At 33.6% G+C, this 13,759-nt stretch overlaps 1 protein-coding gene across 5 annotated transcripts in view; it reads left to right on the top strand.

The window, feature by feature from the left end:
- Positions 1–605: 605 nt before the first annotated feature.
- Positions 606–13,759, top strand: part of dsx (transcription factor doublesex) — a 138,627-nt gene continuing 125,473 nt past the window's right edge. For 4 of the 5 annotated variants that reach the window (XR_016457721.1, XM_090112210.1, XM_090112212.1 and 1 more), the window contains exon 1: positions 665–1,227. Coding sequence is in view for 4 of the 5 variants with exons in the window: in XM_090112210.1 (XP_089968336.1) it covers positions 729–1,227 (499 nt within the window). In the remaining variant the exon portion in view is untranslated. Of the gene's footprint in view, positions 1,228–13,759 lie in introns of all 5 variants that reach the window. The other variant, XM_090112209.1, reaches the window with a different exon arrangement.

The following is a 13,759-nucleotide window of genomic DNA, read 5'->3' on the forward strand; positions in this document are numbered from 1 at the left end:
TGAATGAAAAACAAGCATAAAATGAATTTGTATACGTTAAATACATATTAGACACGTACTTATTTTGCGCAACAATAATATGCTCCTGATATGATTTATCAAAGATAACTGAAATATTAAATAACGATTAAATCGATATAGTTACTGAAGTCTTAAAGATCGTATTATCATATTATGATGCGTATAAAAACAAATTATTCACCTTCTTGACCTTATGGTTGGCAAAGTACCAGCGTAAGACCGGTTTAACCCGCAAATAGGGAAACAATTGAGTACCTACTAAAAGTGCTTTTATGCTTTTTTACTAAGAGTACAAACCAATTTCTACACAACTTTAAAGTAAAAGCTGTATACTTCCTTAATATGAAATCCTTATAAAATGAAAATAAGAAAAATTAAAATCATGATGAGAAAATATGTACATATTTTGACAAAAAAAAAGCCCATAGCCACGCTTACCAAAATTGCCCTGTTGCTCGAATCTTCCTAATGTAAGAGGTAACTGCAGCGGCTGAGGCTGCACAGGATGATTAAGATTTGATCGTCCGCAGTTCCGTGATCAGAAAAGTAATAAAAAGTGCAAAGTGCATCGTGCACAGCAATAAATGCATCGCGTCGAGGAGGGGCGCGGGGCGGGGCAGCGCAGCCGACGGCGGGGCGATCAGTTGCATCGTGACCGCGCGTCGCGTCGCGTGTGTCGCTCGACGCATCTCATACATCGCGAAACCATGGTCTCCGTGGGCAGTTGGCGGCGCCGCTCGCCCGACCAGTGCGAGGAGCGCTCCGAGCCCGGCGCCTCCAGCTCCGCCGTCCCCCGGGCGCCCCCCAACTGCGCGCGCTGCCGCAACCACCGGCTCAAGATAGAGCTCAAGGGCCACAAGCGCTACTGCAAATACCGCTACTGCACTTGCGAGAAATGCCGGCTCACGGCGGACAGACAGCGCGTCATGGCGCTCCAGACGGCCTTGAGGCGCGCCCAGGCGCAAGACGAGGCGCGGGCGCGGGCCGGCATGCAGCCGGTCGGCGTGGAGCTGGAGCGGCCGGAGCCTCCGATAGTGAAGGCGCCGAGGAGTCCCGTGGTGCCGCCCCCGGCGCCGCGCTCGCTGGGCTCCGGCAGCTCGGTGGACTCGGTGCCGGGCTCCCCGGGGGTGTCGCCGCACGCGCCGGTGCCGCAGAGCGCGCCCCCGCAGCCCACCATGCCGCCGCTGCTGCCGCCGCAGCAACCCGGTGAGTACAGTGATACCGTACATGATAACAATATTAACAACCATCACGTTACATGAGGTTATGCGTGTTTGTTTACGCGAGGACGCGTGTCTGTCGCTCACTTTCCGAGATAGATGTAGTAACATGCGGAAACGCGTAAGCGTTTAATAAACAGCAATCAATAATATATTTGTTAAATGTTTTGAAATAATTGCAATATAGGTAAAAGTTTAAAAATAACAGTCGATATATAAGTGTAAAATATTGGCTATAAAATTGTTTATCAGCTAGGTATAACAATCTTAAAAATTAACATAAGACTCAATCACAAAAAGATTAACAAAAAAGTCGCGCTCTGTCCTCCGTATACCTACCTTGTATCAGATTTAGATTACGGTTAGTTTATTTCAAGATGTATGGGTCGATTCTATTTCAGAAGCCCGTATCTAACCTTTATTTAATACTGATACAAGAGAACATTTACATTTGCATTCGCATTGTAATGTAATCATGCAAATATATAGGGTATATTAAGATAAGTATGCACTAAATACAATAATATTCCTCGATCCGAATTACCTTATCCGATTGTGATAACATGAGTGATTGCTGTTATTATTATATTACCTATAAGCAAATCACGTCTTCATTGTCGCTTTTAAACAATGATAGATTTGACCTTATAAAGAAGTCGCGCAAATTGAAAGAGGGTCATCAGAAAATGTTTAATTTGAAAGATAACATTTACAAATAAAGTCAAGTAAGTCATTATAATTTAAGATACTTGCTAGGCCGTATGTTTCTCTGATTCTTATTCAAAGGAAAAAAGTTTTAGTACTTTTAAGTAAATTCTATTTGTAAAAAATAATTTAAAAAATTGACTCTATCTATAAAATCAAACATCACACTAAAAACAAAATTCATAGTTAAACTTAAAAATTAACTTAAAATTCAACAATTCTTGATGTCAGTTATTATGGTTAGGTAGGTACCTTAATTAGGTCAGTATGATGATATATTCTCCAGTTGAATAGTTAGTCAGGAACGAAACAAATATAAACAGAAGTGCAGTGGCATAGGTATCATGCGATGTTATAATATAATATAATTTATTTGTGCGATCCTCATTCAGTACTGTAGATATACCTAGTCTTCTATTAGGTTTTGAATGATGTATTTGAAAATGCTTTATCTAAAATTATTCAGGTTATACTTTCAAAATAATTTAGTTCATCAATCAAAGTTGTCATTCTTTTAATTGAATGTGTTCGAAGATATGAAAGTTAATGCAAATACCTACTAAGTAAGAGAATCTATCTACAAAAATTAATCGCAAAATGTGTTGGTAAGCGCATAACTCGAGAACGGCCGAACCGATTTCGTTAATAATTCATCTTCCAAATATTCTTTGAAGTACGAGAATGGTTCTAATAGAGAGAAAACTTAAACATGTACCTACCACGGGCGAAGCCGGGGTTGACCGCTAGTTAATATTAATAATTAATGTAACATATTCCGATAAAATGCGATATTATAGCAAATTAAATACCATAAGATATGTAGCAAATACTACATAACTGTTTGAAATATTTGATCAGACATGCGAATATTAGCTCCTACGCAATGGACGAGAAATCGAATGCTAAGAGCTTCTAAGAACATTTTAATCCGTAATTTATTAATCTAAAAACAGTAAAATGTACGACAGTTTTATTCAAAGTATGTATTGAAAGATATCTTAATAGATAGAACGCATTGTTGAGGCATTGTCATTGAAATTATGTAGATGTTAACTTTATTTTTTTGAATAATGCAGTATGCAATTCAACAATGAGTTATTTATTCGGATTATTTGCTTATAATTCGATTTAAAGTAGGTATATATTATTCTTTTAAATAAACACTTTAATGGAATCATTAAAAATCTTGTTCGTATTCACTAAGTTTTATCAACAGCAACATTCCGTCGGCAAGTTATAGGTAGGCTAGTAAATTGTTACTGTAGCAACAAAATTTAACAACAAGCAATTAAATTTCTATAATTGTATTTTAATTTCCGTATAAATGACAAAAACAAATAAGTTCTATAAATAATATTATTGCACAGATTTTTTATATATAGGAAAGCCATTTTAAAAATTGTGCAAAAAATTATTGCCTGGAAAACTATAACAAATGTGCAACATTTTTGATTAAATAAAATAAAAGTTATTTATTATTTTCTAATTAAATGAATGTAGTAGGAGTTACAGCTAAAGCCGTTACTCTGTAATGGTACATTTATCTAAATCAGAAGATACTGAGTCAAATACAGGAATTTGAATTATTACTTTGTGGGTTAATATTGTTTTTGGTGTTGAAAATGTCGAGGAATGTATATAAGTGAGACACTAATTTTTAAAAATATTCCTGAACTTCGACAGAACATAAAAAGAAAAATAGATAGGTTGGTATCTCGGATGCATTATAATTATTTTTTATTCTGCTTGAAAGTTGCAAAGATAATTTTTTAATATATATACTTAGATAATATCTACCTCTAGAAGTAGCTAAGTTCACTCGGGTAGACTATTTGTTTTAACTCTATTACTGCAAATACCTATGTAGATACTATCTACTGAATGATTGTTGAATTTATTAAAGATATAAAACATCTACTTAAGCTTCAAAATGTAAGTACATACTAAAAATACTATTATTATAGCATAAAGACACCAAATATATGATAAAAAGTAACTAAATATCTTGTGAAGCATGAACGAAATAAGACTAAATATAATTTCTTAGGTTACATTGCAAGATAAGAATTTTTATCTTAATACGGCACACAGAATGCCTTAATCATATCACACAAAGATATATGTACACTGAGTACTGACCATGTACTGACCTATCTTTCAATTACCTAATAATGACATTGTTGTGACTATCGATGTATAAAATTCTTTTTTATAAAATTAATGGACTAGATATTTTTTTTATTTATAAACATTGTACCTAAGAAGTGCTGATTAATTTTCTTAATTTAAAACGCTCCGTTTCTGTTTGTTCTTAATTTAAAAATGTCAGAAAATTTCCTAACTGAATGGGCACAGATTAAATATTGCCATTCGCGAATTATAATAAATTTGATTTTCGAATTTTATCAAACGCGTTGCTCCAATGACATTTGCATAACCTGGCTGCAAGCAACAAGATAGTGTATCGGGCGTATTACATCAAATAAAATATAAGTAATCAAAGTAACAGCTGATAACGCAGTGTCAATTGAAGTGATAACAATTGCATGGATAATTTAATTGTTCCTAGGTTATGTTAGCATTGAAAATTAGGTTGGCTAGATAGCTCATCTTGTGATAGTCATTTTGCTGTTGTTATTAAGGTTAGGTTTGGGGTTGGGTTGTTATTAATGCATTGAATAATATTTTTTTTTAGAAATATTTGTATTGCTAGTAAAATGTTATTTATACCTACCTACTTTACTTATTAGGTTATCTATAAAATATTACTTAATACGACGCAGATAAATCAATGTACCTATTGTCAATAATATCTTTAACATACAATTTATTTTGTTTTATTTACCTAACTAGCGACCCGCCCCGGCTTCGCACGGGTGCAATTCTGATACTAAATACACTACAGAAAAACTGTGAACGTTGTATATAAAAATTAAAAACATAGCGGCCCGCTCCGGCTTCGCACGGGCATAAAATAGATAGCCGGGCGGCCGGCCGGTACTGCCGCAAACGCTACGTCCCGCAATTTTTAAATCTGTAATATCTTCGAAAATATTCACTTAAATCATACGGTGTAAAGGGCCATATAGATCTATATTAAATGAACAATGTATTCAGGGTATTTAATTGGTTAAGGATTAATGCTGTATTGGTTAAAATCGCTTCGAAAATTAGCCATTATTTGTCGTAAAAAGTAAATGACAAAAAAAGTTATTGTGGGTTATCCATAAGAGATAGACATATACCATCGCGGACTTTTCTGTAGACCTTTTCAATGTGTATAATACTTAGTACATTATTTTGATAAAACTCGTAGGGTTCAGCCTGCGTTTGCAATGTAAGTGGAAAAAATGTAATTTTTTACGACATCACATTAGAAACCCCAAAAATAACAGTACTTCTCCACTATTAAATGGATGTTATTATACATATAAACCTTCCTCTTGAATCACTCTATCTATTAAAAAAAACCGCATCAAAATCCGTTGCGTAGTTTCAAAGATTTAAGCGTACAAAGGGACATAGGGACAGGGAAAGCGACTTTGTTTTATACTATGTAGTGATATAACAATTAATCATAGCAAAAATCAATACATTAACATTCAGTCGTCCTGAAAAATGCTGCATCTTCTACAATCAAAGTCAATTGTACCTACCTAATAAAGAAAGATGTAGGTACGCACTAAATAAATAATAATCCAAGTTATTTCGCATATCACTTATTACACGAACTTTGACGTTCGCAAATTTATTATCAACACAAAACTCTTGCTCTTTTACACACAATGTAAGACTGAAGCAGTTAATTGAACTATTAATTGCAATAAGATAAGGGGAGATTTAATTTTTTGTTTTAAATGTTATAAGTTATAACTTTATTGTTCTTGATTAAACATTGTTTAATTTGCTGCGATAAGGGCATGCTTTTTGAAGTATTCATAATTTTTAAGATTAAGTAATTAATATTGAATATTCTTCATTCATGGGTAACTGCGGCTGGCGGCAAGACTGTTTTTAAATTATTTCTTTTTCTGAAGACTACTTTCCGAACTCCTGGTAAATATATAGGTATAAAAATGAAGGTTGGTATGTTATGTATTATCAAAAAAAAAGAAAATAGGATTCAAAATTATAAATATGGTTGAATAAATAAATGTTTGAGTCATTGAGTTACATGTACTACGTACTAGAGAGGACATCGCTACTTCACTATTTGTAACATGAGTTAGAGTCAATCGTCTCAACTCTCTTTTTTTTTGCTACATTGATTGATTTTAATTGATAAGTTTAATCATATTTTTTAATAAGATAAACAATATTTATTTGTTACATTGATTGGTTTTAATTTATAAGTAATAATAGGCAGAATATCTACAAAGTCACGCTTGTCGCACAGATTTTGTTCGTGGATGGTTTGAGTACGATTAGAACAAAGCTTGGTTTGAGCTAGGTATCTTTCCAGCGAAGTGATGGCGGAATAATCGTTTTATTACCTTTATTTAATTTATATATAATTACATACATATTGACAAGGACTTACATAAATACATATTAAACAAAGCATTTTTATATAAATAAAACATAATAATATAAATTCTCATTAATTAATTATGTTACTGGACTTGCAAAGGAGATACATAGTTGTATATTGTTAAAAGAAAAAAATGTACATAATAATATAAATTGAACATTGATTTTCATTTTTATTAAACTTCTCAGCGTCTTGATACGCCTTAATTGCTTATTATGATTGACGTGGAAAAGAGACAGAAATAAATTGCTTAAAAGTAAATGTCGTTCGTCTCGCTCCCTCCTTGAGGATATTTGAAGGGGTGGAACGATTTGGTAGGGATGAAGGCGGCGGCAATAAAAACTAAGCCTATAGGGGCGGCAATGTTTACTCTAGGGGTTGCTTGGACATTATTTTTGAAAGCCGAAACGTATTTCTGTACCGACTACCGAGCCTAAGCGTATTTAGAACTTTTTAGGGCTTTAAGTAGAAAGTAACTGATATCGGCTTTGTCATAAGTTTTACTTTGGTCATATTGCTATTATGAGTGCGTTAGTTTGTGAGGATGGACTTAGGTAGGTACTACTCTGTTACGCGAAAATAATTGATTGATTTTGAATGAAAGTTTGAGACATTATGAAAAAAAAATAAACTGTGGTCTATCTTATCTTTATGCTCAGATACCACGCAGGTCACGGCTGAACAACAAATATTTATGTATAGATAATAAATATATTTATTTATAATTTATATATTATTACTTATTAGTTGCAGATGTGTTGTTAACTTAATATGGCGAATGGAATCTGTATGGAATTCTATTCAGAGTAGGAATGAAAGAATGGGCATCTGGGTAGCTGGCTTTAAACAAACTACCCCTATGTTGCAAACATTCTTTAAAAAAATACATATTATAAATATGGAGAAATATCTATCATATCTCTGAAGTCAAGGTATAGATAATTAAAATAATTTTTCACAAATCTCGTTGTTAATTGACAACAACAGTACCTATATGAAGGTTCTTTATCTTCTCTTTAAATATAAAAATGAATCGCAAAATGTGTTGGTAAGCGCATAACTCGAGAACGGCTGAACCGATTTCGATATTTCTTTTTTTATTATATTCCTTGAAGTACGAGGATGGTTCTTATGTAGAGAAAACGTAAACATGTACCACGGGCGAAGCCGGGGCGGACCGTTAGTATTATATAGTTTTGTATTGTCCAAATTACCCCGTATTCGAAATTCCCGTCGTAACAATACCTACCAAAATACCAAATTTCTAAGATTATAATTCTCGTAACACGAACACATTTTACCTCTAGATACATTCATTCGTAGACGTATAAAATTCCCTGAACACAATTTAGTTTTCAATTACATTTGTGTTAGACAATGTCGAATTGTTTATGTTACAGTAAGTCTCTATCTCTAAAATAAGTGATCAAATATTGATAAAGTTCGATTGGGTTCAGTTTGGACAAAGAAAGGGAACTTTTGATGTGATTGCAGTCGAAATCGCGATCGCGTCTGAAAGAGTTGCTTGAGTTCAATGGGCTAGTGGCACCGTGACTTACTGCTACCAGGGTTGTCACTTCGTACAAAATATAAATTGATAAATGTGTCAAAAGTTATGTATAACAAAATACATGGTACAAAGAACATAGATAAATAGTTTTATTATTCAGTGTACGTAGAGAATTTATTTTATTTCCCGTAAAAAGAATACTTAGGTATACCTATACTCATATATTTCTCATTATTTATTTTAACGAAACATTAAACGCGAAAAACATAATATTATTAAATAATTGTTTGTTTTTGTCATTGATTTAGTTTAATAATAACACTCAATTTCTTATATAAAAAGCGAAACAGCTTCTCGTATATTATTTACATTCTCAAGCCATTCCGCCCTTTCAATATAATAATGTGTCTAGCGCAATTAACAATCCCATATCTTATAATAGGGGTATTTGTCCCTTTTCTACGTAAAGCGCAAACGGGTTGGTTTAACAGAGGACCTCCTTCTTCCATTTATACCGGTGTGATGTTAAAGTGTCCATAACGCTTCCGTTTTTTGTTATATATGGAATCCGAGGCCATATTTATATCTCATTGCTCTTCCGTCCCCTCAATTATGAGTTTACACTTTTTTCAAACTACTAACCTTAATAAACATATACTTAGTGACGGATGGATGCTCTAACGTCATTATAGTGTTTAAGACTTTAAGTGCTTGTAGTGGTAACTGATCAATGGTTTATTTGCATTTAAATGAGTAAGTACTTGTGTTCATAATAATATATAATTATAAATAATTAAATAATGTTAACAAATATAATAACAATTTGTTCCCATAAAGGCTTTTTATTTATATATTTTTTGTGGCTTTGGCAACCCTATCGGCAGATCGCTGTTTTATGAGCACTCGTCATTAAATCTTCACCGCTCTGCAGGATTTAGCTTAGGGTTGACGTGCACAGACTAAAGATCGAATAGAGAACGTCTGATACATAATTCATATTATTTGATTTATGACATACCTCCTCGTATAATGAAATAAATGAAAGAGAGACGATAAAATGAGTAACGATTAAATACAACATAAAATATACTTTTTAAAACTGTATGATATAAATATAATAAAGCTTAGCGTGTGAATTACATTTTTCATATCAATAATTAAAATAGTGTATGTACAAACTGACTATCAGCGGTATTACTTAACAACAAAAAAACAATAGCTGCCAGCCCTAATATTATGTTACGTAAATTTGATGTTAGTCGTATTTTGAGTTTCAGCGGGCAAGGTCGTGTGTTTATATCTCGCATTTTCCGCGGCGCAAACTTTATTAAACTGTAGCTTTGGTAAGATATGCAAACATCATACGGGGGCATAAAGTCCGTTGCTGTTGAAATTGTTTTATAAATTTCTTTGAATTACTTAGGTATTGCAAGAAAATATAAATAACTTTATTGCATATAATTTTGTCCTTTAAAATCAGGGATAGTAGATATCCAGCATCAGCTTAAAGTCAAATAGTTGGGGAAATTGGAATAAATGGTGTTTTATAAAACGCAAAACATTGCAAAGTTTCTGCAATAAATACGGAAAACACAGTGTTGTTCTTGAATATCTCGTCCGTATGCAATGATAATTTAATTCTCTTTGTCTATTGATATTATTAATACAGTAACTAATTGGGATTAACTATAATATTTGGGTTTGGGACTGCTGCCAACAAATAGTCATTTCATTTATTTTGTTTTATTTGGCTGAAAGCTTGTGCTTGTAACTTGCAACATCAGTTAAGTTTTAGAGATAATTCTGGAATTTGTTTCAATTAAGAACTTGGATAGTTATCTTCAGATTGTTGTTTGTTCACATTTCGTGAATTTTTGCGCTGAATGAAATGTGGAAGAGTTTGTAATGTCGCCTTTTTCTTATTTAAAATTATCTTAATTTTTTATAATATAAAATAGGTAGGTATGCTGATTGAATATTAGAGATTATGAGGTAAAATAATTTCTGCAAATTAGAACGGTCATGTCCATTGTCTAGTAACGATTCACAACCTAAATGTGACAGTAAATCTTTTATATGTCCAAGAAAATATAAGAACTTACTTATACCTTCCGTATTATTTACATTTGACGAACATAAAAGTTGACACAAAAGGGTGTCGTACCCACGAAAGGGACTGGAGTAATAATATTATAATATTATAACTATTAGTTAGGTACGTGGCAATTCGGTAGTGCTAGATAAAACTTAAAGAGTCTAAATCAAGTCTTAAAAATCAATTAGCCGTGTTTTTTTTGTTATATCCAAATATTTAAAGTAGATAGGTATGGTCTACCACCTACTTTGGTATTATTGTTAAATTATACATAGATCCTAGATCAATTAATAATTATACTTAGGTACCTATTTAAAATAATTACAACCACTAATACTTATATCCGAAGAATCTTTAGTCTAGTAAAGGTAGGTATCTGTTTAAAAACTGTTTGTTCAAACCGCCTCCACAATTACCTACACGTTTTCATATTGTATTTTACATTCTGAAATATCATCAAGATATTCTCATAACTACATATAAACTGTATTAAAATAAAGCCGTGTACACAACGAGATAATTATAGAACGAAACTGGGCTTTAATTATGCACAATAAACCGAATCAAAGGTTACAATTTAAAGGCAATTCGTTTTATAGTCCGCTTTGTGCTTCTTGTATTGTGAAGCATTTCTAATATAATCCCACAAATACTAGCTCACGTTTAAATTATAATAGGTAATATTTTATTTCCTTTTACTTCACTATGTACTTGATATGACGGCTATTAAAGACCACAACACGTATAAACTCATTATGAGGAATGGAGCTTTAGAATATAGGTATAGGTAGGTACTGATAATCACTACATACCTAGTATAAAACAAAGTCGCTTTCTTTATCTTTAAGAAGCATAGGTACCTATGCTTCTTAAATCTTTAAAACTCACACACGCAACAGATTTTGATGCGGTATCTTTTACAGATAGAGCGATTCAAGAGGAAGGTTTTAGTATAACAATTATAATTTATTAGGTTTTAGACAAAGCGGGCAAAGTCGCGGATTGAAAGCTTGTTTACTATAATGGGACACCATTAAATAGGCAGTGTAAATTATAATGATTGTTCATTATATACGTTACGCAGACTGGCATCGACAAATATAATATTTGCAAAAAAAGAGAAAACCCACATGTGTTTGTCAAAGCAGTTTTCCACGTAACCAAATAACAGTAATTGCAATTATTAGATATTTTAAAATAACGGTTTAATTATTGTCCCGTGTACGCACATTCCATAGCTTTTTATTTACCATAAAACGGCTCTTGGTAATAAAAACTCCGGGTTTTTATTTAAGTGACTATTATTTCTATTACTTTTACCTAGAGTAGGGAATTTTCCCCTGTAACCGTAAGTCCCCACTGAAAAACGTTTGTTGTTGTCGTGGTGATGTTTTGAAACGAGTTATGTGACAACCCTACGCTATATGTAACGTGAAGCGCTGACGATGTGCTTTCGATCGTGAGAACGTCTTATTCCTATAGATTATAATATTAGAATTAAAATATATTGTGAAGCATCGTGCTCATGATAACACGTACTTGTAATTTTTATTTTTAATTAAAATCATTTAAAATATATGATTTTTTTTATTAATTCACTGTAAAGTGAATTTAACTGGCGCAGTCGGTAGGATACTCGGGTCGCCCGCGGGAAGATATATCCGAAATAAATATCGGTTCCGAGGCCCCGCGCGGCCGACCGGTTTTTTTAAAAACCCAAGCGAGTATCCAGAACATCAGCAGTATCCAGCCATCGATACGGAAACCATGTTAATGTGAGTTGCACAGAATTATTTTATTGTGTTGCTTTCCTATATTATATTCCTATATTAATTTTAGAATAAACCTTCACGATTTTCCATCCTAGGAAATCCCGGGGTACCGAGGCTGTTAATTCCCAACAGTCCTCGAGAAATAGTTTAGTTGATAGTATAAGAAGTATTGATAGTTTTAATATGTCATTTGACACGGAAGAAATTTTTAAATCCTTACGGGTGGTCCCAGATTTTGATGGTAACCCCCATGTATTAACAAGATTTATTAAAATATGCGACCAATTAGTTATTAAATATATAAAAGATGACCCCGAGTCCACTCTTTCAAATTTATCGCTGATAAATGGCATTTTAAATAAAATCACGGGACCGGCGGCACGCCTCATTAATACTAACGGTATTCCTGATAGTTGGGGAGGAATCCGTGAGGCCCTAGTCAACAATTTTTCTGACCAGAGGGACGAGACGGCTCTGTATAATGATATAGCGTCACAAACCCAGGGCGGCAGCTCGCCCCAAGAGTTTTATGATAGATTACAGTCTTTATTCAGTACCATGATGACTTACGTAACTTTACATGAATCTCTTAAAAGTACTATAGACGCAAAACGTGACCTATATAAAAAATTGACGAAACAAGCTTTTGTTAGGGGTCTTAAAGAACCCCTCGGGTCGCGTATACGATGTATGAGGCCCGCAACAATAGAGAAAGCATTAGAGTATGTTCAGGAGGAATTAAATACAATTTACTTACAACAAAGAAACGATGCTTCATCCAAATTTAATTATTCGAATCATAATAATGTACCGAAGTCCATATATAATAATTCTTTAATGCCGTCACTCAATTTTCATGTACCCAAGCCTCTCTATGTACCTCAACCATATATGTTTCCTCCTAAAGTCCGACCAAACCCACCGTATCAATTTAGAATGCCTGTTCAAAACCAGCAGCATGTTCCTAGAATGCCCACACGTACCCAACAAATATTCCGAGCTATTCCACCTAACTATAACCCCCATAGCAACGTATTCCGATTACCACAACGTCCTCAACCAAATTATTATAAAGGTCCAACGCCAATGAGTGGCGTGAGTCATTATGTCACGAAGGAATCACCCTCGACTGGACATGACTGGCGTAAGCATGGTAACCCACCACCTACTAACTATTTTAAAACTCGTGATGTCCATGTTAATGAATGTGTGCCATATGAATATTACTCTCCATACTATGACTACTATGACGCTGACTATAACAACTATTATGTTGACTATGCTGACGATAATTACTCTAACTATGACGCGATTTATGATCAAAATTACGACATGCCATCAGAAAACGTATGTGAAATTAATGAAAGTAATGATACTAACCAACAAACTGACTCGACAGACAATGAGAATTTTCCGAAGGCCAGCCTCACAAGAAAGCCAAGATAGAAATTAATTTGCAGACACAAAGGCAGCTACCGTACATACAGATTTTAGACCCACCATTAAAACTTTTATTAGACACAGGAGCTAATCAGTCATTTATAAGTCCCGAAGCGGTTCAAAAGTTTTATTCAAATATAAGATTAAATTACGATCCTTTCGAAGTCACTAATATACATGCCACCACTAGAAACGATTTCTCAATTACTATACCATGTTTCAAAGAGTTTCAAGAGACTGATAAAATTACACTTTTTGTATATAAGTTTCACGACGTATTCGACGGACTTATAGGCCTAGATTTGCTCGAAAAATTGGAATCGAAAATTGACTTAAAAACTCGACAGTTTATTACGCGTAATGCCACTAACCCTATTAAAATGTATAATTCGTCCAATGTAAATTTATATGAATGCGTTTTACCAGCGGAGTCTTCCAAATTACTTAAATTACCCGTTAATGTAC

This window comes from Colias eurytheme, chromosome 18, assembly GCF_061535395.1.
Source record: "Colias eurytheme isolate Ceu_HAF_F1 chromosome 18, ilColEury1 Martin Lab GWU primary, whole genome shotgun sequence".
Classification (NCBI taxonomy): Eukaryota; Metazoa; Arthropoda; class Insecta; order Lepidoptera; family Pieridae; genus Colias; species Colias eurytheme.